This window comes from Scyliorhinus torazame, chromosome 18, assembly GCF_047496885.1.
Source record: "Scyliorhinus torazame isolate Kashiwa2021f chromosome 18, sScyTor2.1, whole genome shotgun sequence".
NCBI lineage: Eukaryota > Metazoa > Chordata > Chondrichthyes > Carcharhiniformes > Scyliorhinidae > Scyliorhinus > Scyliorhinus torazame.
Genome location: NC_092724.1, coordinates 88,525,916 through 88,552,258, shown reverse-complemented (window position 1 = coordinate 88,552,258; position 26,343 = coordinate 88,525,916). Strand labels below are relative to the sequence as shown.

Genomic DNA, 26,343 nt, shown 5'->3' with positions numbered 1-26,343 from the left:
TGAATGGCGAGCGAGTTCAAAGGTCTGAGTGAGCCACTCCCATTGGTAATTCATTGTGGTGGGACGGTGGCACAGTGGTTAACACTGCTGCCTCACAGCGGCAGGGACCTGGGTTCAATTCTGGCCTTGGGTGACTGTCTATGTGGAGTTTGCACTTTCTCCCCATGTCCACGTGGGTTTCCTCTGTGTGCTCGGTTTCCACCCACAGTCGAAAGATGTGCAGGTTAAGTGGATTGGTCATGCTAAATTGCCCTTAGTGTCCAAAGATGTGCAGATTTGGTGGGGTTACAAGGATAGAAATATAAAAAATAGGTGCAGGAGTAGGCCATTCGGTCCTTCGAGCCTATACCGCCATTCAATATGACCATGGCTGGTCAGGCAAATTCAATGTCCCACTCCTGCTTTCTCTCCAAACACCTTGATCCCTTTAGCCGCAAAGGTCACATCCAGCTCCCTCTTGAATGTATCCAATGAACCGGCCCCAATGGCTTTCTGTGGTCGAGAATTCCACAAGGTCACAACTCTCTGGGAGAAGAGGTTCTTCCTCATCTCAGTCCTGAATGGCTTACCCCTTATTCTTAGGCTGCGACTCCTAGTCCTGTACGTGAAGGCCAGCATGCCATTAGCTTTCCTCACCGCCTTCTGTACCTACGACACCCAGGTCTCGTTGCACTATTTAAAATGATAATTATCTTTATTGTCACAAGCAAGCTTACATTAACACTCAATGAAGTTACTGTGAAAAGCAGCACAGTAGCACAATGTGTAGCACTGTTGCTTCACAGCTCCAGGGTCCCAGGTTTGATTCCCAGCTTGGGTCACTGTCTGTGCAGAGTCTGCACGTTCTCCCCATGTCTGCGTAGGTTTCCTCCGGGTGCTCCGGTTTCCTCCCACAAGTCCCGAAAGACGTGCTGTTAGGTGAATTGGGCATTCTGGATTCTCCCCCAATGTACCCGAACAGGTGCCGGAATGTGGCGATTAGGGGCTTTTCACAGTAACTTCATTGCAGTGTTAATGTAAGCCTACTTGTGACAATGAAGATTATTATTATTAAAAGCGCCTAGTTGCCCTGTAGTGTAGGTACACCCACAGCGCTTTAAGGACGGGTGTTCCAGGATTTTGACCCAGTGACAGTGAGGAACGGCGATATATTTCCAAGTCAGGATGGTGAGTGGCTTGGAGGGAAACTTCCAGGCGGTGGTGTTCCATGAACCTGCTGCTCTTGTCCTTCTAGGTGGTAGTGGTTGTGGGTTTGGAAGAGGCCGTTTAACGAACCTTTATAAGTTCCTGCAGTGCACCTTGTAGGTGGTACACACAGCTGCCACTGTTCGTCGGTGTTGGAGGGAGTGAATGTTTGTAGAAGGGAGTGAATGTTTGTAGAAGGGATGCCAGTCAAGCGGGCTACTCTGGACTGGATGGTGTTGAGCTTCTTGAGTGTTGTTGGAGCCTCACTCATCCAGGTAAGTGGAGAGTATTCATCACACTCATGACTTGTGCCTTGTAGATAGTGGACAGACTTTGGATAGTCAGGAGATGAGTAACTAGCCACAGGTTTCCTTTTTTAAAATACATTTTGAGTGTCCAATTCATTTTTTCCAATTAAGGGGCAATTTAGCGTGGCCAATCCACCTACCCTGCACATCTTTGGGTTGTGGGGGCGAAACCCACGCAAACACGGGGAGAAGGTGCAAACTCCACACAGGCAGTGACCCAGAGCCGGGATCGAACCTGGAACCTCGGCGCCGTGAGGCAGCAGTGCTATCCACTGCACCAGCCACAGGTTTCCTAACCTCTGACCTGCCCTTATAGCCACAGTATTTATATGGCTAGTCCAGTTCAGTTTCTGGTCATTGGTAACCCCCAGGATGTTGATAGTCCGGGATTCAGCAATGGTAATGCAATTGAATGTTATGGGGTGATGGTTAAATTCTCTCTTCATAGAATCATAGAATTTACAGTGCAGAAGGAGGCCATTCGGCCCATCGAGTCTGCACCGGCTCTTGGAAAGAGCACCCTACCCAAGGTCAACACCTCCACCCTAACCCCATAACCCAGTAACCCAGTAACCCCACCCAACACTAAGGGCAATTTTTGGACACTATGGGCAATTTAGCATGGCCAATCCACCTAACCTGCACATCTTTGGACTGTGGGAGGAAACCGGAGCACCCGGAGGAAACCCACGCACACACGGGGAGGATGTGCAGACTCCGCACAGACAGTGACCCAAGCCGGAATCGAACCTGGGACCCTGGAGCTGTGAAGCATTTGTGCTATCCACAATGCTACCGTGCTGCCCATCTCTTGTTGGAGATGGTCATTGCGTGGCACATGTGTGGCACAAATGTTACTTGCCACTTGTCAGCCCAAGTCTGGATGTTGTCCAGGACTTTCTGCATTTGGGCATGGACTGCTTCAGTATCTGCGGGGTTGCGAATGGTGCTGAACATTTGTGCAATCATCAGTGAACATCCCCACTTCTGATCTTATGATGGAAGGAAGGTGTACCTGGAGTCACTGCGCGATATGGCAGGTGAGACAGCATTCGATTCACGCACCTGAAACTTCTGGAAGTGTCGGCTTGTCTTCTTGCCAGATGTGCCCATCACAAAGAGAAAGTCAGGAGTCAGAACAAAGGGGACTCTCTCCTTATTGATCCCCAGGAAGCTTTTATAGTTTCCAAGGATATGACCAAAATCAATATGGAAAAGATTTCCTGAATGGAATAAAGCAGAAACTTGTCAATTTATTTTTATTATTACCAACATAAGTGTTCTTTTCACAATTCTCCCATGATTGTTAATGAGTCTCAGAGCAAACTAACCAGCAAGAAGATCAGTAACTAAATGACACTGATTTAAGATAATTAGCAAAGAACCTGAAGGTGATGAGAACTTTTTTTATGCAGCTGGTAGGTTCTGTAATGCATTGATGGTCGATCCAATCATAATTTTCAAACGGAAATTGGATAAATACTTATCAAGATAAAATTTATAGAGCTGAGGGGAAGAATATGAGCCGGGATTCTTCTTTCCAAATCTGCCCCGCTACTGCTGCTAGCAAGGATGGAGAATTTGGCACGCTATCCACAAGCAGCGGGATAATCTACTCCCGCGCTTGTCAATGGGATTGCTACTTGAAGACACTCCATGCTGCTGGGAAACCCACGGGTGGGGGTCCGCTGCTGGCCGGGCCAGAGAATCTCGCCACCAGCAAACAGCCAGAGCATTCTGGCCGTGGGAAAGCTCTTTCAAAGAGCCAACACAGCTACAGGGGAACAAATGGCTTCCTTCAGCACCGTATGATTGTATGAAAACCAAAGCTGCACTGTCAAATGTTTAGCCTAATCCGAAGGATTACAAGAAGTAAATTACAAGGTAAAAGCAGAATATGCTGGATAAGCTCAGCAGGTCTGGCAGCAGCTGTGGAGAGAGAAACAGGAGTTTGACTCTGAAGTAAAGTCAGGCAGACTCTAATTGTTAAGGTGCTGCCAGACCTGCTGAATTTCTCACAACATTTTCTGCTTTTCTTTCAGATTTCCAACATCCGCAGTATTTTGCTTCTATTTTGTTAAGTTACAAAAGGTTAGGACAAGCTTATTGACCCAAAGGTAATAAGATTTGGGAATCACATTGGAAGTGGAGAGTGCTAAAGGAACCAAGGGACAGAAACTCAAGTGTACATCTGGAGAGAGAAAGATGAGTCATGTGGTAAGTGGAGTTGATCTACAGGATTGTTTGGCTTTCTATCCCTTTTGCTATTTTTATGCTGCAATATACTGTGCTAGTGGACCTGATGGATGACACCCCCGGGTCCTAAAAGAGATAGCTGAGGAAATTGTGGAGGCATTAGTGATGATCTTTCAGAAATCACTCGAGGCAGGAAGGATCCCAGAGACTGGAAGGTGGCTAATGTAACACCACTGTTTAAGAAGGGAGGGAGGCAGAAGACGGGAAATGATAGGTCGGTTAGCCTGACTTCGGTCATTGGTAAGATTTTAGAGTCTGTTATTAAAGATGAGATCGCGAAGCACTTGGAAGTGCATGGTAAAATAGGACTGAGTCAGCACTGAGTCAAAGGGAGGTTGGGTCTGACAAATCTGTTCGAGTCCTTCGAGGAGGTAACATGGAAGTTAGACAAAGGAGAACCAGTGGACGTGATTTATTTAGATTTCCAGAAGGCCTTTGGCAAGGTGCCGCATAGGAGACTGTTAAATAAGTTAAGAGCTCATGGTGGTCAGGGCAAGATCCTGGCATGGATAGAGGATTGGCTGACTGACAGAAAGCAGAGAGTGGGGATAAAGGGGTCTTTTTCAGGATGGCAGCCAGTGATCACTCGTGGTGTGCCTCAGGGGTCTGTGCTGGGACCACAACTTTTCACAATATACATCAATGATCTGGAAGAAGGAACTGAAGGCACTGTTGCTAAGTTTGCAGATGATACAAAGACCTGTAGAGGGACAGGTAGTATTGAGGAAGCAAGGGGGCTGCAGAAGGACTTGGACAAGCTAGGAGAGTGGGCAATGAAGTGGCAAATGAAATACAATGTGGAAAAGTGTGAGGTTATGCACTTTGGAAGGAGAAATTTTGGCAGAGACTATTTTCTAAACGGGGAAATGCTTCGGAAAGCAGAAGCACAAAGGGACTTGGGGATCCTAGTTCACGATTCTCTTAAGGTTAATGTGTAGGTTCAGTCGGCAGTTCAGAAGGCAAATGCATTGTTCGCATTCATGTCAAGAGGGCTAGAATACAAGACCAGGGATGTACTTCTGAGGCTGTATAAAGCTCTTGTCAGACCCTATTTGGAGTATTATGAGCAGTTTTGGGCCCGTATCTAAGGAAGGATGAGCTGGCCCTTGGAAAGGGTCCAGAGGAGGTTCACAAGAATGATCCCTGGAATGAAGAACTTGTCATATGAGGAACGTTTGAGGACTCTGGGTCTGTACTCGTTGGAGTTTAGAAGGATGAGAGGGGATCGTATTGAAACTTACAAGATACTGCGTGGCCTGAATAGAGTGGACGTGGAGAGGTTGTTTCCACTTGTAGGAAAAACAAGAACCATCGGACACCATCTCAGACTAAAGGGGCAATCCTTTAAAACAAAGATGAGGAGGAATTTCTTCAGCCACAGGATGGTGAATCTGTGGAACTCTTCACCGCAGAAGGCTGTGGAGGCCAATTCACTTTAAGACAGAGATAGATGCACTTCCGGTGGCGGCTATGAGGGAGTAAGTCGCACACTTGGTGGCTCCCGCTCTGGCCGAACTTTTGGACCTTTTTCCACAACTTTTTCGTGGTTTTGAGTTTTGGCTTTGAAGGTGCATACATTTAGGCACTGGATCCACAGAGTGGTGCATGAAATGGAGAACCCCAAGGACCGAAAAGGAAGAAATAGAAAGATAAGCAAGGGCTGGGTAGAGGTGGCCGCTGAAGACAACATGGCTGATGTTCGGACCCCTGCTGCGACGGCCCAGCCATCGATGGAGGAGCTGATGCAGGTCATCAAGGAGGGCTTCGCCAGACAGAAACGAGACTGTCTCGACCCGATAAAGGAGTCGATCGATCGGCTGGAACGCAGGCTGGATGCCCAGGATCGGATGATTCAGAAGTTGGAGAAAGCGCTGGCGGACCAGGAGGAGCACCAAGCGGTGGTCAAGCTGGAGGTGGGGGTGCTGAAGGATCAGCAAAAGAGGCTGCTGGAAAAGGCGGAAGATCTGGAGAACAGAGCTCGCCGGCAGAACTTAAGAATTGTCGGTCTCCCTGAAGGGACTGAGGGGCTGATGCAGGTGCGTTTGTGTCGAATATGTTCCAGAAGCTTCTGGGGGAGGGGGCTTTTCCTCGACCGTTGGAGGTGGGCAGAGCGAACAGGGCGATGGCGAGGAAGCCACGGCTGGCCCCCCCCAAGGGCAATGGTAGTTCGGTTCCACAGACTTTTGGAAAAGGAGTGTGTTCTCCAGTGGGCCAAGCGTACGCGGAGCTGCAAGTGGGACAATAGCATATTGCGTGTTTATCAGGACCTGAGTGTGGAGGTGGCCAGAAGGAGGGCAGGCTTCAGGCAAGTGAAGGAGATCCTGTTTAAGAAGAAGGTGAAATTTGGGCTCCTCTACCCGGCGCGCCTTTGGGTCACACATGAGGACCAGCACCATTATTTTGAGTCACCCGAAGATGCGATGGACTTTGCCAAGAAGGGGGGACTGGCACAGAGCTGAGAACTTTTTAGACTTAAGTGGCAGTATTTCTTCTTTTTGAGCGATGTATATATGTTTTGATTGTTATCTTTCTTCTGCTTTTTAAGCTTGGGCGAAGATGGGGGTGTAAAAGTTATTTGGTCTTTTTTGGGTTTTCGGTGTTTTGGTGGGGGTGGTTGGTGGGGGCTTTTTACTTTTTATTACTTTGATTTGCACTATTGGGGGGGTTCTTTGTGGGGGTTTCTGTCTGTTTTTGGGTTGTCTTCTATGGTAATTGGGAGATTGCTCGGTCTCGGTTTGATGAGGGACGTGGTTTCGATGGGGGGGGGGGGTGGAGGGAAGCAGGGAACAATAGGTGGGAGACTTCTTGGTGCCAGAGGCGAGGGTCACCAGGCTAGCTGGGTAAGCTAGTCTATGGAAGCACAGGGGGGGGGTTGTAGAGGTTCAATATAGGGCAGGGATTAGGTTACAAGGTGGTGTTGCTGGGGGTGGGGGGGGGGGGGGGCAGAAGAGTTACTCTGCTGACGAGGGAGGGACTTAGGTTTTGGGACAGAGAGGAGGTCGGGGGTGGGGGCTGCCTGGGGGTGGGCTGATGGAGGCGCGGCGCATGGGCTGGGGGCGGGAGATGGCTGATCGGCAGGGGGGGGGGGGGCGCGGTGCCCCCGAACCAGGCTGATCACCTGGAATGTTAGAGGGTTGAATGGGCCTGTCAAGAGGGCTCGTGTGTTCGCGCACCTGAGGGCTCTGAAGGCGGACTTGGTGATGTTGCAGGAATCACACCTGAAAGTAGCGGATCAAGTTAGGCTGAGGAAGGGCTGGGTCAGTCAGGTCTTCCATTCGGGGCTGGACACCAAGACGAGAGGGGTGCCAATTTTAATTCATAAGTGGGTGCAATTCCAGGTGGGTAGTATAGTCTCGGACGGGGGGGGGGGGCCGTTATGTCATGGTGAGCGGTAAGCTGGAGGGAAAGAAGGTAGTCTTGGTCAACGTGTATGCGCCGAACTGGGACGATGTTGAATCCATAAAGAGGATACTGGGGAAGATACCGGATTTGGACTCGCATACACTGGTGATGGGAGGGGATTTTAACACGGTCATCGACCCCGGCCTGGACCGGTCGTGCTCGAAAACGGGGAGGGTGCCAGCAATGGCAAAGGAGCTGATAGGGTTCATGGAGCAGATGGGGGGGGTCAACCCATGTGCCGCGCCTCCATCGGCCCTCCTACAGGCAGCCCCCAGCCCCGACCTCTTCTCTGACCCAAAATCTAAGTCCCTCCCTCGTCAGCAGAGTAACTCCCCCCCTCACCCTCCCCCCCCCCCCCCACCCCCCCCCCCCCCCCCCACCCCCCAGCAACACCACCTTGTAACCTAACCCCTGCCCTATATTGAAACTATACACACCCCCCACTGTGCTTCTGTAGACTAGCTCACCCAGCTAGCCTGGTGACCCTCGCCTCCGGCGCCAAGAGGTCTCCCACCTATTGGAGTCTCCCACCTATTGTTCCCTGCCACCCCCCGCCCATTCGGCCATCACTATTTTGGATCATGCACCACATTGGGAGGAACTGCAGGTTAGTAAGGAGACCTTCCAGCGCCTGCAATGGCGATTGGACGTGGGCTTGCTGGCAGACGAGGCGGTGTGCGAGAGAGTAAGGAAGTGCATGCCGAACTACCTGCAGGTCAACGACACGGGGGAAGTCTCAACAGTGGTGGTCTGGGTGGCGTTGAAGGCAGTGGTGAGAAGGGAGCTGATCTCAATCCGAGCTCATAGGGACAGGACGGATCGAGCAGAGACGGACCGACTGATTAAGGAGATTCTTTTTTTTTTTGTTGAGATTTTTTATTTAAAACAAATTTGTAACATTTACAGAGAGAAAAAAGGCCATATGCAAAGAGCCTTAACATAGTGAAAACGAACAGTGGGAAAAAATTAACATGTTAATAAGGCACTTCCCCTGTCAGCTTGTTTGCCACACGTGTTCAACTAAACTAACGTGGCTCTAACACCCACCCCCCCCCCCCCCCCCGCGTCCTCCCCTGCCCCCCGAGACCTGACCTGCCAGGTCAACCCACCACTTGGCACTAGCCCGCCCCTCCTCCTGCCCTCCCCCACACACCAAGGACCCATTAACCTGATTGTATCTCATCGTGCCCTTTCAAGTCCCTTAACCAGCTCATCGCCCACCCCCCTATCAGAGGCCCCGATCTCCTGCCAAAGGTACCAAGTGCAGGGCCCCCCCACCCCTCGTTGCAAGCTCCCAAAAACACCCTACACAATGCACCCTCCAGCCCCCGCTCTCTGTCCCGGCTGAAAACAATCTTGGATAAAACATTACAGTACAGGATAATTTAACAGACCTCCGCCACACAAAAGCTCTGAGAGCCCAGAGTCCGTTAGTTCAAGTCCAACTTCTTCTTTTAATAAAAGTCCACTCCTAGTCAGAGCAAGTTAGGTTAACAGACCGCCGCCACTGTAGAGCACTGAAAAAACTAAGTGCCCATTAGTTCAAGTCCAGTTTCTTATCTTTAATGAAAGTCCAAACCTGTTCTGGAGTCTCAAAGTAGTAGTGGAGTTCCTCAAACGTTACCCAAAGCTTCGAAGGATACAGCATTCCAAATCTCACCTCCTTTTTGTAGAGGGCTGCCTTTACCTTGATGAATCCTGCACGCCTCTTGGCCAGCTCCATTCCCAAGTCCTGGTAAATGCGCACCTCGCAGTTCTCCCATCTGCTGCTCCTCTCCGCCTTGGCCCATCGTAGCACACGTTCCCTGTCAGCAAGCCGGTGAAAGCGGACCACCAAGGCCCTCGGTTGGTCGTCCGTCCTGGGCTGTCTTGCGGGGGCTCTATGCACCCCATCCAACTCCAGGGGTCGAGGGAAGGCCTCCGGTACCATCAGCGCCTCGAGCATACCTTTCACGTATGCACCCACATCCGATCCCTCGCAGCCCTCGGGGAGGCCAACGACCCTCAAATTCTGCCTCCTGGCTCTGTTCCCCAGCTCTTCAAGCTGCTCCTGCATCCTCCTCTGGCAGGCGTTCAGCTCCTCCACCTCGTGCTCCAGCTCCGTTACCGTGTCCGCCTGGCTGGAGAGCTTCACCTCGACCTCCCTGAGCGCCTTCTCTTGGACCGCCTGTGTCTCGACCATTCGGTCCATTACTGCTCTCATCGGGTCCAGCGTGCCCCTCTTCAGTTCAGCGAAGCAATTCCTGAAGAACTCCATCTGTTGCTCCCTCGGCCAGTGAGCCTCCGCTCCCTGGTCCCTGCCGTCCGCCATGCTTCGCCGCCCGGTCTGGGGTCCCCACTGCTCCCGCTTCGATCCTTGCCGCTCCACTCGACCACTTCTGGTCCAGCTGTCCATACCCCAGGGGGGAAAGCCTCTTCCCTATCGTTCCCTCCACCGATTCAGGTCGCCAGGTTCCGAAAAAGTCCGTTGGAAAAAGTCCGTTTGCCCATCGCGGGCGGGAGCGATCCGACCTGCGACCTGCTTCCTCAAGGGCACTACCGGAAGTCGATTAAGGAGATTCTACAGATAGATAGGAGGTATGCGGTGACCTCGGGGGTGGAACTGTTAAGGGAACGTCGGAGGCTGCAGGCTGAGTTCGGGGTGCTGTCCACGGGCAAGGCAGTGGAGCAGCTTAGAAAGGCGAGGGGGACTTTTCATGAATATGGGGAGAAGGCCAGCAGAATGTTGGCACAGCAGCTTAGGAAGAGGGAGACGGCCAGGGGAATAGATAAGGTGGTTGATGGGGATGGGAACCTGGTAGGGGATTCGGCTGGGCTAAACAGGGCGTTCAGGGATTTTTGCACCGGACCCTATCGCTCGGAACCCCCCACGGGGCCTGAGGAGATGAGACGCTATTTGGATGGGCTGACTTTCCCAATGGTGGGCAGGGAGCTGGTGGATGGGTTGGGGGCTCCGATCAGGGCCGAAGAAATATCTGAGGGCTTGAAGGCAATGCAGTCGGGAAAAGCCCCGGGACCGGACGGGTTCCCGGTGGAATTCTACAAGAAATTCTCGGGGATATGAGGTCTGTTGCTGGTCAAGGTTTTTAACGAGGTGAGGGACAGAGGGGTGCTGCCCCCGACGATGTCACAGGCCACCATTTTGTTAATATTGAAGCGGGACAAGAACCCGGAGCTGTGTGGGTCCTATAGGCCGATCTCACTGCTTAATGTGGACGCTAGGCTGCTGGCCAAAGTTTTGACTCCAGGATTGAAGATTGTGTGCCGGAGGTGATTATGGAGGACCAAACCGGATTTGTCAAGGGTAGGCAGTTAGTGGCCAATATAAGAAGGCTGCTCAACGTGATTATGATGCCCCCGGAGAGCAGGAAAGTTGAGGTAGTTGTGGCCATGGATGAGGAGAAGGCGTTCGACCGGGTGGAGTGAGACTATCTATGAGAAGTGCTGGGACGGTTTGGGTTTGGTAGGGGCTTTATTGACTGGGTTAGGTTGCTGTACCAGGCCCCAGAGGCAAGTGTAAGGACGAACAGGATGACCTCGGACTATTTTAGGCTGCACCGGGGGACAAGACAGGGATGTCCCCTCTCCCCACTGCTGTTTGCAATAGCCATAGAGCCGCTGGCAATTGCTCTGAGAGCTTCAAGGGGTTGGAAGGGGCTGGTTTGCGGGGGGGGGGGGACACACATAGGGTATCGCTGTACGTGGATGACCTGCTCCTATATGTAGCAGATCCAGGGGAAGGGATGAGGGAGATCATGGCAAATCTGGGGGAATTTGGCCGGTTTTCGGGATACAAACTGAATATGACAAAGAGCGAGATGTTTGAATCCAGGCAAGAGGTCAGGAGGGTCGGCTGGGGGAGTTACCGTTCAGGTTAGTGGGGGACAATTTTAGATATCTGGGGATACAAGTAGCGCACGACTGGGGCCGGTTACACAAGTTGAACTTGTCCCGGTTGGTCGAGCAGATGAGGGGCAAGTTTCGGAAATGGGATGTGCTACCGCTGTCGCTGGCTGGGAGGGTGCAGATGGTTAAGGTGACGGTCCTACCGAGATTTTTATTTGTGCTCCAATGCCTCCTGATTTTCATCCCACGGTCCTTTTTTTAAGAGGATTAACAAAATCATTTTGGGCTTTGTCTGGGCGGGTAAGACCCCACGGTGAAGAAGGTGATGCTCAAGAGGAATCGGGGGGAGAGGGGGCTTGGCCTGCCAAATTTTAGTAATTACTACTGGGCGGCCAATAATGCGATGATAAGGGAAGTGGGTGGTGGGGACGGGGTCGGCTTGGGAGCGGATGGAGGCAGCTTCATGTAGGGGCACCTCTGCCATTCCCGCTGGTGAGATATTCCACCAGTCCTGTGGTGGTGGCGGCCCTGAGGATCTGGGGGTCAGTGGAGCAGGTATGTTGGAGCAGTGCGTGCTTTGGTTTGGTCCCCAATATGTGACAACCACCGGTTTACTCTGGTGAGCTTAGATGGGGGTTTCGGGTCTGGCAAAGGGCGGAAATTGAAAAGATGGGGACCTGTTTCTGGAAAGGAGCTTCCCTAGCTTGAGGGCGCTGGAGGAGAGGTTTGGGTTTGCAGCAGGGAATGACTTCAGATATCTACAGATGCGGGACTTTCTGCACAGGCAGGTATCATCCTTCCCACTCCTGCCACGAAGAGGGATCCAGGATAGGGTAGTCTGGGGGAGGGGAGCGTCTCGGACATCTACAAAGAATTAATGGGGGCGGCGGAGACGCAGATAGAGGAGCTGAAGCGTAAGTGGGAGGAGAAACTGGGGGGTGAGATGGACGACGGCCTATGGGCAGACGCATTGAGCAGGGTCAACGCGACCGCTACATGCACAAGGCTTAGCTTGATCCAATTCAAGGTGGTACACCGGACGCACATGACAGTGGCCCGGATGAGTAGATTCTTTGGGGTGGAAGACAAGTGTGTAAAATGTACGGGTGGACCAGCGAACCATGTCCACATGTTCTGGGCATGTCCAAAACTTAGGGGATACTGGCAGGGGTTTGAGGACGTCATGTCCAGAGTATTGAAGACAAGGGTGGAAATGAGTCCAGGGGTGCTGATTCTTAGGATGTTGGAAGATCCGGGAGTCCAGGAGGAGAAAGAGGCAGATATTCTGGCCTTGGCCTCCCTGGTAGCCCGGCGATGGATATTACTAGCTTGGAGGGACTCTAAGCCTCCAAAGTCGGAGGCCTGGTTAACTGACATGACGAGCTTTCTCGGCCTGGAAAAGATTAAGTTCGCCTTGAGAGGGTCAGTGTTAGGGTTCGCCCGAAGCTGGCAACCATTCATTGACAGGGGGGGGGGGGTTGCTAGGGTAGCATAGAGTAGGGGGTTAAAAAGGCGAGCCTTGGAGGGACGGGTGTCGGCGGTTGCACTATGATTATTGTTCTTTGTACATTAATTTCATACTGTGGTTGTTTGTAATGCCAAAAATACCTCATTAAAATTGTTTGTTAAAAAAAAAAGACAGAGATAGATAAGTTCTTGATTAATAAGGGGATTAATAAGGTTATGGGGAGAAGGCAGGAGAATGGGGATGAGAAAATATCAGCCATGATTGAATGGCAGAGCAGACTCGATGGGCCGAGTGGCCTAATTCTGCTCCTATGTCTTAGGGTCTTACACACTGCACCCAAACTCCAGAAAAATAAGGAAAAACCAATAGTAGAAAAGCTCAAATATAATTATCACAGAAACGTGAACATCAATGTTTAGAAAAACAATTTCAATGAAAGCTTTTTTTTTTAAATTCACTGTTTTCAGTTAAGTTGTGCAATTAACAGGGCAATCTCGTTCCTGTAATTCGGTTGTACCAGAGTCCCCCATTTGTGACAAGGGATCACTACCACTGGCATACTTTACTTAATTTGTGCACAGATGTAAGAGTGAGAAAATGATCGGAATCGTTGACTCATCAGACAGCAAGCTCCCCAGTGTATTTGGAACTATGATGTTGTTGCCATTACAGAGACCTGGTTGAGGGAAGGGCAGGATTGGCAGCTAAACGTTCCAGGATTTAGATGTTTCAGGCGGGATAGAGGGGGATGTAAAAGGGGTGGAGGAGTTGCGCTACTGGTTAGGGAGGATATTACAGCTGTGTTATGGGAGGACACCTCAGAGGGCAGTGAGGCTATATGGGTAGAGATCAGGAATAAGAAGGGTGCAGTCACAATGTTGGGGGTTTACTACAGGCCTCCCAACAGCCAGCGGGAGATAGAGGAGCAGATAGGTAGACAGATTTTGGAAAAGAGTAAAAACAACAGGGTTGTGGTGATGGGAGACTTTAACTTCCCCAATATTGACTGGGACTCACTTACTGCCAGGGGCTTAGACAGGACAGAGTTTGTAAGGAGCATCCAGGAGGGCTTCTTAAAACAATATGTAGACAGTGCAACTAGGGAAGGGGCTGTACTGGACCTGGTATTAGGGAATATGCCCGGCCAGGTGGTAGAAGTTTCAGTAGGGGATCATTTCGGGAACAGTGACCACAATTCAGTAAGTTTTAAAGTGCTGGTGGACAAGGATAAGAGTGATCCTAGGATGAATGTGCTAAATTGGGGGAAGGCTAATTATAACAATATTAGGCGGGAACTGAAGAACATAGATTGGGGGTGGATGTTTGAGAGTAAATCAACATCTGACACGTGGGAGGCTTTCAAGTGTCAGTTGAAAGGAATTCAGGACCGGCATGTTCCTGTGAGGAAGAAGGATAAATACGGCAATTTCGGGAACCTTGCATAACGAGAGATATTGTAGGCCTCGTCAAAAAGAAATAGGAGGCATTTGTCAGGGCTAAAAGGCTGGGAACAGACGAAGCCTGTGTGGAATATAAGGAAAGTAGGAAGGAACTTAAGCAAGGAGTCAGGAGGGCTAAAAGGGGTCACGAAAAGTCATTGGCAAATAGAGTTAAGGAAAGTCCCAAGGCTTTTTACACATACATAAAAAGCAAGAGGGTAGCCAGGGAAAGGGTTGGCCCACTGAAGGATAGGCAAGGGAATCTATGTGTGGAACCAGAGGAAATGGGCGAGGTACGAAATGAATACTTTGCATCAGTATTCACCAAAGAGAAGGAATTGGTAGATGTTGAGTCTGGAGAAGGGTGTGTAGATAGCCTGGGTCACATTGAGATCCACAAAGATGAGGTGTTGGGCGTCTTGAAAAATATTAAGGTAGATAAGTCCCCAGGGCCTGATGGGATCTACCCCAGAATACTGAAGGAGGCTAGCGAGAAAATTACTGAGGCCTTGACAGAAATCTTTGGATCCTCACTGTCTTCAGGTGATGTCCCGGAGGACTGGAGAATAGCCAATGTTGTTCCTCTGTTTAAGAAGGGTAGCAAGGATAATCCAGGGAACTACAGGCCGGTGAGCCTTACGTCAGTGGTAGGGAAATTACTGGAGAGAATTCTTCGAGACAGGATCTACTCCCATTTGGAAGCAAATGGAAGTATTAGTGAGAGGCAGCATGGTTTTGTGAAGGGGAGGTCGTGTCTCACTAACTTGATAGAGTTTTTCGAGGACGTTACAAAGATGATTGATGCAGGTAGGGCAGTGGATGTTGTCTATATGGACTTCAGTAAGGCCTTTGACAAGGTCCCTCATGGTAGACTAGTACAAAAGGTGAAGTCACACGGGATCAGGGGTGAGCTGGCAAGGTGGATACAGAACTGGCTAGGTGATAGAAGGCAGAGAGTAGCAATGGAAGGATGCTTTTCTAATTGGAGGGCTGTGACCAGTGGTGTTCCGCAGGGATCAGTGCTGGGACCTTTGCTGTTCGTAGTATATATAAATGATTTGGAGGAAAATGTAACTGGTCTGATTAGTAAGTTTGCAGACGACACAAAGGTTGGTGGAATTGTGGATAGCGATGAGGACTGTCAGAGGATACAGCAGGATTTAGATTGTTTGGAGACTTGGGCGGAGAGATGGCAGATGGAGTTTAATCCGGACAAATGTGAGGTGATGCATTTTGGAAGGTCTAATGCAGGTAGGGAATATACAGTGAATGGTAGAACCCTCAAGAGTATTGAAAGTCAGAGAGATCTGGGTGTACAGGTCCACAGGTCACTGAAAGGGGCAACACAGGTGGAGAAGGTAGTCAAGAAGGCATACAGAATGCTTGCCTTCATTGGCCGGGGCATTGAGTACAAGAATTGGCAAGTCATGTTGCAGCTGTATAGAACCTTAGTTAGGCGGCACTTGGAGTATAGTGTTCAATTCTGGTTGCCACACTACCAGAAGGATGTGGAGACTTTAGAGAGGGTGCAGAAGAGATTTACCAGAATGTTGCCTGGTATGGAGGGCATTAGCTATGAGGAGCGGTTGAATAAACTCGGTTTGTTCTCACTGGAACAACGGAGGTTGAGGGGCGACCTGATAGAGGTCTACAAAATTATGAGGGGCATGGACAGAGTGGATAGTCAGAGGCTTTTCCCCAGGGTAGAGGGGTCAATTACTAGGGGGCATAGGTTTAAGGTGCGAGGGGCAAGGTTTAGAGTAGATGTACGAGGCAAGTTTTTTTACACAGAGAGTAGTGGGTGCCTGGAACTCGCTACCAGAGGAGGTGGTGACATTTAAAGGGCATCTTGACAAATACATGAATAGGATGGGAATAGAGGGATACGGACCCAGGAAGTGTAGAAGATTGTAGTTTAGTCGGGCAGCATGGTCAGCACGGGCTTGGAGGGCCGAAGGGCCTGTTCCTGTGCTGTACTTTTCTTTGTTCTTTGTGTGCTGATCCATTGCGCGGGGATCAGGGTGGAGACAGGCCAGTGATGGCAGAGGAGAGGAGGAATGGGGATACCAGGCTAATCCCATTGGAATGCCTCTCTGTGATGGGTTCAGCAGCAACACGGACAGGGGTGTCAGTCTATTTGGTCAGCGATCGATAAAGGGGTGGAATAATGTAAAAATAAAGGAAAATATGAGATTACATTCAGACATTTAAAGGCCACTCTTTGCTTGTTGTGTGAACATAAGAGATAAGAGTAGGAGTGGGCCTACTTGACCATTAAGCCTGTTTTGCCATTCACTAAGGTGATGGATTAGCTTCTACCTCAACACCATCATCACAGAAGATCCCCCTATTTCTTGGTATAGATAATAGTTGAGCCCCTACAGTCCTCTGTTGTAGTGAACTCCAAAAGATCACAACATGTGGAGTGAAAGTTTCTCCTCACTTCAGTCTGAAACAGCCGACCCCTCCTTCTGAGTCTGTGAGCACAAGTTTTAGACTGGAAAAATCATCCCAGCATCTACCCTGTCAAGCCCTCGATAAATTGGAGATGTTTCAAGGAGAGTGTGCTCAGAATTTTGTTCCCTTGCTCCTAAAGGGTATCCATGTTGCTGCTTACATACCAATCCTGTTGGATGATTTTCACACCTACCCTATGTTGCTGTTTGTACACATTTCCAATGTTGCTGCTTATACAACAATATATATCAGAGTTTCCACACTCACTGATTGTTACTATCGCATGAGCCATCCTGCCACTGGCACTTCTCACCAGCCACTGAGCTCTCCCCTTCCTTGGTCAGTAATCCATTCTGGGCTTAGTCCTGGCTTAGTGAGCAGCAGCAGCACAAGTGTATTGCACTCAAAAAAGGTATTTCCATCATTACTATTAGTAATGTTACCAGAATAAGTCAATTTATAGCTTTTAAGATCATTTCTATTTGTTAAACAGGCCAATTGCAGTCAAGTGAATCACAGAATTGTTGCAGCACCATTTGGCCCATCATATCTGCTCCAGCTCTCCAAATGAGCATCATGACTTAGTGTCATTCCCCTGCCTTTTCCCCGTACTCCTGCACATTGTTTCTATTCAAATGATCATCTAATGCCCTCTTGAATGTGTTATGGGCCAGGGTTTATAGAACCCTAAAGTGTATCATGGAGTTCACCTGACCGACAACTTTTAATAGATTGTTTTATGGGGAGCACACGGCCCACTCTACAGGTGTGGTACAGCAGAAATGGAAAAGTATTCTTAAAAACAAAACAATGTTTATTCTATGAACTCAAGTTAACTTTTTAAAAACATAGTGAACATCTTAGCAACCATCAATTCAAATACAACCCCCAAAAATACAACACTAAGTAATCCTTTAAGCTTTCCTTTTAACATCCATAAGACTTGAAACACCTTTTACCAGAAACACATCAGATTAAAGTCATTACTGTTATTAGTTTTAAATCACCAGGATCGATTTACAGTCTTTAGATTACAGAGAGAGACCCTAATACACCTTCTGGCTGTGACTGCAGCTATCCAGCTCTGAAATCGAAACTAAAACACACCCTGCAGCAAACAGCCTAAAACGAAAGTAAAAAGTTGACCGACAGCGCAGCTCCACCCGCTCTCTGACATCACTGCAGTAATACAAGCAGCCAAACATTTTATAAAGCGACATTCTCATGACAAATGGGTCGATTGAACCTGCCTCACCACACTCCCAGGCAATGTATTCCAGACCCGGACCATTCATTGTGAGAAGTTTTTTCCTCCATCATATTTGGGACTTTTGCCAATCACTTTAAATCTGTGCCCTCACTCTCGATCCTTTTATGAGCGGTAATAGTTTCCCGCCTATCTACTCTGTCCAGCCCCCTGTCCTGATGATTTTGAACATCTCTATCAAATCTCCTCTTCGCTCCAAGGAGAACAGTCCCAACCTCTCCAGCTATCCTCATAACTGAGGTTTCTCCTCCCTGGAAACATTCCTGTGCACTCTCCACTCTCTCAAATGCGGGAGCCCAGAACTGGACATAATATTCTAGCTGAGGTCTAACCAGTGTCTTGTATAAGTTCAGCTACTGACAGGAGCCTGGATAGAGAGTGGACAGGTTACAGCACTCTGGGATGCATTGCCTTATCCTGTACACACCAGACATCCACTTACAGAAACTTTATTCACAGGATAGGGCTCTATAAGATAAGATAAGAACACTAGTTTGATTTTCATCTTTCTCTTTGACTAGCCCAGGAGATACTGAAACTGATTGTAATGACTGGGATGGTTCTCCCTTATAGAGACGACTAAGGGTAGCTTTAATAGAGCTGTTCAGAATTATGCTGAGTTTTTATACATTTATGATAACCGTTTCAAAAAAAACAGGAGGGAGGTGAGGAGAAACCTCTTCGGCAGCTGATTTTACAATTTGGAATCTGCTTCCTGAAAAGACAATGGAACAGATTCATAGTAACTTTCACAAGGAAATTGAATAAATGTTTCAAAAAGGAAAAGATTTATAGGTGTACGGGGAAAAAGGAGGGTGGCTGAGATTATTGACAGCTCTTTTCAAACAGCCCACAATCTGCCTAATTGTTTCCTTGTTGCTGAATGATTTCATCTTCCGACAAACCCCTTTTCTTCCAATGTTGCCCTAGAATCCCTATAGTGCAAGAGGCCATTCAGCCCATCGAGTCTGCACTGACCCTCTGAAGGAGCACCCTATCTAGGCCCACTCCCCCACCCTATGCCAGTATCCCACCTAACCTACACATCTTTGGCCACAAAAGGCAATTTATCATGGCAAATCCACCTAACCTGCACATCTTTGGACTCTGGGAGGAAAGCGGAGTGCCCGGAGGAAACCCACGCAGACACGGGGAGAATGTGCAATCTCCACAAAGACATCATCCGAGGCCGGAATTAAACCCAGGTCGCTGGAGCTGTGAGGCAGCGGTGCTAACCACTGTGTAATTCAATACAATGCAAAAATGGAATAGAAACTTCCCAGGTTTAGTGGCACTGAGCCATCAGAAGCGGAGCATATACTTCAGTCACCTAATTAGAAACTGAGCACTTACTTACCTGACTCTGTGATCATAATGTTGTCATTGTGCCTGTCTCCTATGCCCAGGATGTAGGTAGCAACGCAATACCCAGCACAAGAATAAACAAACCTTTCCACTGCTGACTGGAACTGCAATATCAATGAGGAATTCTTTCAGTTTGCATCGTTGAACAGCCATGTCAAATATTAAACACAACATGAGAGAACATCAAGTAAGGAGCACAGAGCTGACGCAATTCAGCCAGAAAATAATGCCGGGATTGTTTGCTTCAACAGCTGAATGCTGTGCTGTCCGAGAACACAGCTGTCGACTTCCAGTGCAGACGGGTAGGAGAAGGTTGCACATAAGGTGGCTCCCATTGTGGTCTGTTTTTTGGACTTTTTAACACTGTTCTTGGGGATTTTGGTCATCAAGGCCCATCCTATGGGATAAGAAATTTGTGGGCGGAAATATGTCAATCTATGAAGAAGGATGGTGGTAAGGAGGTTACAGGGGGTAATCCTTTGACAGAGCCAGTAAGCCCACAAAGCTCAGCAGGAGGGAAGGCGGCGGACCCAGCCTTGGGTGTGGCCGCCACATGACGGCTGAAATGCTGACTGGGGTGATGGCGCAGGAGTTTGAAAAATAGTTTGCGAAGCATTTTTTAGGAGCAGGGCAGGGTGATAATGGAAACTCTTAAGCTGTCAATTGGCGCCATTCGTGAGAAGCTAGAATAAACTTTGGAGGTTGAGTTGTTGGTGGTGGAGTAGAGGAACAAGACTCTGAGGGCAATGATGGATGACTTGGAGAACAGGACGAGAAGACAGAACCTCAGAGTTGTGGGATTACCGGAGGGGTTGGAGGGCCCGAAGTCAACTGAGTACTTTTCTCAGGTGTTCATCAAGCTTTTGGGGGGGGGGGGGGAGACAAGTGGGGGGGAGGGGGGGGGAAGGGGGGGGGGGGGGGGAGAGGAGCTACCGGATACTCCGGCGGAAACTTCGGGCGAATGAGCCACCACAGCCTACCGGAGAAGGAGTGGGTTCTGCCAAGGGCCAAAGTGAATCGGGACTCGCGGTGAGAGGGAAGCAACATTAGGAGATACCAAGATGTTGGAGCGGAGTTGGAGAAGCAGTGTGCAGCATTTAATCATGCAAAGTCAGCGCTATTCAGGAGTGGAGGTTCGGTTTGGAGTTGTGTACCCGGCGAGGCTGAGACTGGCTTTCTGGTTGAAAGATAATTTTTCAATATGTCGGAGGGGACGGAGGCTTTTGTCAAGAAGCATGGACTTGGGATTGATTGAATGGATTCGATTGGGACTTTAATGGGTGGGAGGGGTTGGTTTGAGATGTTTTGTTGTTCGTGTATGTTTGGGATTGAGGGGGCTACGGTTGTCGGGGGTAGTGGTCAGGGTAAGAGTATGGAGAATATATGGCCCCCGGGGGAGTTCTTACGCAGTTGGAACGGGATGGGGAGTGAATTGATGAGAATTTTTGCTTTGTTCCTTGAGCATACACCCTGGGTGGGGGAGTTACCTTTGCTGTAAAGTTTCAGCTCATAATAGGAGTGATGTGGGGGAGGAGCTGCGGCTTGTTGGACCTGCTTGGGCAAAGTTCAGTGAGCCTGGGGGGCGGACAGAGAGGATGGAGTCGGAGTCGTGTCTCAGGAAAGCTTTTTTCAGGTTTATGGATGGAGGGATCTGACTGGGACGAAGTGCTTTATCTTTAGGAATTGGTCAGTCAGTGGGTTGGGGAAGTAAGGGGAGTTTTATGTTTTTTTTCCCCCAAGGGCAGGGGTTTGTAAATGGTATATCGTTTGTATGGATTTGTTTATTTTGTGTTTTATAAATTGAAAACTTCATTAAAAATATTTTCCAAACAAATATAGAATACAGCTATCACAAGAGTTAATGTCCATTGTACCAACATCTGCCAGACTGAGCGCATGTTTGTACCTGTAGCAGTTAGGGAGAGTACACCCTAGAAGGCACACTACTACCAGCTTATTCCACCTGATGGTTATTTTTATGAGAACTTTACTTCAAACAGAAAGTGCTGGAAAATCTCAGTGGTGCAGCAGCATCTGCGGAGAGACACAGAGTTAACAGGCAGGATTTCCTTGTCCTGCCAGTGATGGGCATAATGCCGGGCTGGTATAGAATATGTGGGGGAAGGCGAAAAGTCCTGTAATAACAGGACACAATTGTCCGTTCCCAACTTCAATGGTGGCTTGGTTGTCCTGCTGCACCATGTCAGTAAAGATATTTGCATGGATTTAAATATCACGAATGCTCATTATGAAGCTTGCTTGCAAAATAATCCCCCCTCCCCGTGCCTCTACATTAAAAAAATATATTAATTTACGGGATGTGGGCGTCGCTGGTTAGGCCAGCATTTATTGCCCATCCCTAGCCCTTCAGAAGGTGGTGGTGAGTTACCTTCTTGAACTGCTTGTCCCTGAGGTGTAGGTGCACCCACTGTACTGTTAGGGGGATGGGGGGGCGGGGGGAAAGAGTTCCAGGATTTTGCCCCAGTGACAGTGAAGGAATGGCCGATATATTTCCAAGTCAGGGTGGTGAGTGATTTGGAGGGGAACCTGCAGGTGGTGGGTTGCCCAGTATCTGCTGCTCTTGTCCTTCTAGATGTTTAGGGTCATGGGTTTGGAAGGTACTGTCGAAGGAACCTTGGCTGCAGTGTATCTTCTACCAAATACACTGACCATTCTACAGTGCGGAAGCATTAGAGAGACTACATGAGCCTTCATCTTACACCGTCATGACTGAAGTTGACATGAGGACTTCCGGTTGCGGCTATGCGGAGCTAAGTCGCACATTCGGCTGCTCCCGCAAAAAACTGACTTTTGGGCTCTTTTCAGGGCTCCCAATGGAATTTTCTCGACGTTTCCCGCTCTGGGAAGGAGAGTACAATAGTTCCCCAACAGTATATGGCTTTTACCAGGAGCGGGGCGACTAAAAAAGTGGTGGTGGACCCGAAGAAGGAGCGAGGGAAGAAGAACAAAATGGCGGCTGGCGAGGATCAGGCAGCGTGGATGCAGTGGGCACAAGAGCAACAGGATGTTATCCAGCGCTGCTTTAGGGAGATTAAAGCGGACCTGCTTGAGCCGATGAAGGCTTCTATCGATAAGCTGCTGGAGACACAGACAGCCCAGGCGGGTGGCGATCCGCGAGGCCCGACAAAAGATCTCCGACAACGAGGATGAGATCTTAGGCCTGGCGGTAAAGGTGGAGGCGCCCGAGGCGCTCCACAAGAAATGGCAGGAGCGGTTCGAGGAGATGGAGAATCGGTCGAGGCGGAAGAACTTGCGGATTCTGGGCCTTCCGGAGGGGCTGGAGGGGTCGGACGTGGGGGCCTATGTGGTCACTATGTTGAACTCGCTGATGGGAGCGGGGTCCTTCCAGGGGCCCCTGGAGCTGGAAGGGGCCCATAGAGTGTTGGCGAGGAGGCCCAAGGCTAACGAGCCTCCGCGGGCGGTGCTGGTGCGGTTTCATCGGTTCGCTGATCGGGAGTGTGTGCTCAGGTGGGCCAAGAAGGAGAGGAGCAGCACGTGGGAGAACGCGGAGGTTCGAATATACCAGGACTGGAGTGCGGAGGTGGCAACGAGGAGGGCCGGGTACAATCAAGCGAAGGCGGTGCTGCACAGGAAGGGGGTAAAGTTTGGCATGTTACAGCCGGCGCGACTGTGGGTCACCTACAAGGACCGGCACCATTATTTTGAGTCTCCGGAGGAAGCGTGGGCCTTTGTTCAGGCCGAGAAGTTGGACACAGATTGAGGGTCGGGATGTGCGTTTGGGGATTGCGGTTGATATGTTACTTTTTGAGGGGGGGGTCCTTTGCTCTTGGTTTTTTCTTTCTGGTTGGGTTGGTCGGTGGGGCTCTTGGAGGAGGGTAAGCAAATGGAACAGGGGTGGATGGCCGGCAGTGTGATGGGGCCTCGCGGGGGAGGCGGAGGCCCGAGTCGGTGAGGGGACTGGGCCTGTAAAAGGAGCTGCGTCAGAGGTGGCGGGGCCGGGTAGGTGGTAAGCGCAGACTTTTTCCCGTGCTGAATACTGGAGGGGGCGGGGCCGGGGCAGGGAAGCGAGGGTTGTTTCCCGCGCTTGGGATGGAAGGGGGAGGTGGAGAGCCTGCGGATGGGGAATGGAAGAGGAGGGTGTGTCACACAATGGGAGGAGTCAAAGGAGAGGCGGGAGAGGCTGGGGTCAGCAGGAGTCAGCTGACTTGCGGAAGTGCAATGGGGGGAGTAAAGCAGCTAGGAGGGGTCCTAGCCCGGGGGGGCGGGGGGGGGGGGTGGCTGGGGGGGGGGGGGTCGAGTTGCTGCTGCTATGGTCAAGGGGGAGCTGGAGCGAGTGGGGGGGGGGGGGGTCGAGACAGGGGTCTGCCGCCGTGGGGAACGGGCTGGGCGTGGGGTGCGGGCGACTGGCTGGCCAAGGAGGGGTTATGGCTAGTCGGCGGGGGAGGGGGGCGGGTAGCCCCCTAATCCGGCTGATAACCTGGAATGTAAGGGGACTGAACGGGCCGGTCAAGCGGGCCCGCGTGTTTGCGCAGCTGAAGGGGCTCAAGGCGGATGTGGTCATGCTCCAGGAGACACACCTGAAGGTGGCAGACCAGGTAAGATTGAGGAAAGGGTGGGTAGGTCAGGTGTTTCATTCGGGGCTGGATGCCAAAAATCGAGGGGTGGCAATCTTGGTGGGAAAGAAAGTGTCATTCGGGGCGTCGAGCATTGTGGCAGACAATGGCGGTAGGTACGCAATGGTTAGTGGTAAGCTGCAGGGAGAGAGGGTGGTACTGGTCAATGTGTATGCCCCGAACTGGGACGATTCGGGTTTCATGCGGCGCATGTTGGGTCGGATCCCAGATATGGAAGTGGGGGGCGTGATAATGGGGGGAGACTTTAACACGGTGTTGGATCTGGCACTGGATCGCTCCAGGTCTAGGATGGGTAGGAAGCCGGCGGCGGCTAAGGTGCTGAGGGAGTTTATGGACCAGATGGGAGGGGTGGACCCTTGGAGATTTGTAAGGTCGGGGGCTAGGGAATTTTCATTCTTCTCACATGTCCATAAGGCTTATTCCCGGATCGACTTTTTAAATTTTGAGCAGGGCGCTGATAGCGAGAGTAGAGGATACTGAGTACTCGGCGATAGCCATTTCGGATCACGCCCCGCATTGGGTGGACTTAGAGCTGGGGGAGGAGAGGGACCAGCGCCCATTGTGGCGTTTGGAGGTGGGGCTGTTGGCGGACGAGGAGGTGAGTGAGCGGGTCCGAGGAAGCATAGAGAGGTACCTGGAGGCCAACGATAACGGGGAGGTCCGAGTGGGGATGGTATGGGAGACGCTGAAGGCGGTGGTTAGGGGAGAGCTGATCTCCATTAGGGCCCACAAGGAGAGGAGGGAGCAGAGGGAGAGGGAGAGGCTGGTGGGGGAGATGGTGAGGGTAGACAGGAGGTACGCGGAGATGCCGGAGGAGGGACTGCTGAGGGAGAGGCGCAGCCTCCATGCCGAATTCGACCTGGTGACCACCAGGAAGGCGGAGGCGCAGTGGAGGAAGGCCCAGGGGGCGATTTATGAGTATGGGGAAAAGGCAAGCCGGATGCTGGCACCTCAGCTTTGGAAGCGGGCTGCAGCTAGGGAGATCGGGGGAGTTAAGGACAGGGGAGGGAGTGTGGTGCGGAGTGGGGTTGGCATCAATGGGGTCTTCAGGGACTTTTATGAGGAATTGTATCGGTCTGAGCCCCCACTGGAGGAGGGAGGGATGGGCCGCTTTCTGGACCAATTGAGGTTTCCGAAGGTGGAGGAGGGACTGGTGACGGGATTGGGGGCCCCAATTGGGCTGGAGGAGCTGACCAAAGGGATAGGGAGCATGCAGGCGGGGAAGGCACCGGGGCCAGACGGTTTCCCGGTCGAATTCTATAAAAAATATATGGACCTGTTGGGCCCGTTGCTAGTTTGGACCTTTAATGAGGCAGGGGAGGGGGGGGGCTTTGACCCCGACGATGTCCCGGGCACTGATCTCCTTGATCCTGAAGCGGGACAAGGGTCCCCTGCAGTGTGGGTCTTACAGGCTGATTTTGTTGCTAAACGTAGATGCCAAGGTGCTGGCGAAGATCTTAGCCACGAGGATTGAGGATTGTGTGCCGCAGGTCATCCACGAAGACCAGACGGGGTTCGTGAAGGGGAGGCAGTTGAACACGAAGGCTTCTGAACGTTATCATGATGCCGGCGAGGGAGGGGGAGGCGGAGATAGTGATGGCGATGGACGCTGAGAAAGCCTTCGATAGGGTAGAGTGGGGGTACCTGTGGGAGGTGATGAAGAGGTTTGGGTTTGGGGAGGGGTTTGTCAGGTGGGTCAGGATGTTGTTTAAGGTCCCGATGGCGAGTGTGGCCACGAACAGGAGGAGGTTTGAGTACTTTCGGTTGCACCGAGGGACGAGGCAGGGGTGTCCCCTGACCCCCCTGCTCTTCGCACTGGCGATTGAACCCCTGGCTATGGCACTGAGGGAGTCGAGGAACTGGAGGGGGTTGGTGCGGGGTGGGAAGGAGCATAGGGTGCCGCTCTATGCGGACAACTTGCTTCTGTATGTGGCGGACCCAGTGGGGGGAATGCCGGAGGTAATGAGGATCTTCAGGGAATTCGGGGATTTCTCTGGGTACAAGCTCAACATGGGAAGACTGAGCTGTTCGTGGTTCACTCAGGGGACCAGGAGAGGGGGATTGGCGAGCTCCCACTAAAAGGGCGGAGAAGAGCTTCAGGTATTTGGAGGTCCAGGTGGCCAGGAGCTGGGGGGCCCTGCATAGGCTTAATTTCACAAGGCTGGTGGAGCAAATGGAGGAGGAGTTCAAGAGGTGGGACGCGTTGCCGCTGTCCTTGGTGGGTAGGGTGCAGTCAGTCAAAATGATGGTGCTCCCAAGGTTTTTGTTCCTGTTCCAGTGCCTCCCCGTGTTTATCCCGAAGGCCTTTTTTAGGGGGGTCAACAGGAGCATAATGGGGTTTGTGTGGGCGCGAGGGACTCCGAAGGTGAGAAGGGTGTTCCTGGAGCGGAGTAGAGATGGGGGGGGGGGCTCGCACTGTCCAACCTCTGTGGGTACTACTGGGCCGCCAATGCGACGATGGTGCGCAATTGGGTGATGGAGGGGGAGGGGGCTGCATGGAAGAGGCTGGAGACGGTGTCTTGTGTGGGTACGAGTCTGGGGGCGCTGGCAACGGCGCCGCTGCCGCTCCCTCCAAGGAGGTATACCACGAGCCCGGTAGTGGCGGCTGCCCTCAAAATTTGGGGGCAGTGGAGGCGGCACAGGGGGGATGTTGGGGCTTCGGTGTGGACCCCAATACGGGGGAACCACTGGTTCGTCCCAGGGACGACAGATGGAGGGTTTTCGGGATGGCACA

General features: G+C 51.0%; 1 protein-coding gene across 2 annotated transcripts in view; it reads right to left on the bottom strand.

The window, feature by feature from the left end:
- LOC140395355 (phosphatidylinositol 4,5-bisphosphate 3-kinase catalytic subunit gamma isoform-like) overlaps nt 1-26,343 on the bottom strand; it is an 88,878-nt gene that overhangs the window by 4,919 nt on the left and 57,616 nt on the right. For both annotated transcript variants that reach the window (XM_072483001.1, XM_072483002.1), the window contains exons 9-10: nt 18,986-19,097; nt 2,559-2,716 (exon numbers count right to left, since the gene is read on the bottom strand). In XM_072483001.1, coding sequence (XP_072339102.1) covers nt 2,559-2,716; nt 18,986-19,097 — 270 coding nt within the window. The remainder of the gene's footprint in view (nt 1-2,558; nt 2,717-18,985; nt 19,098-26,343) is intronic.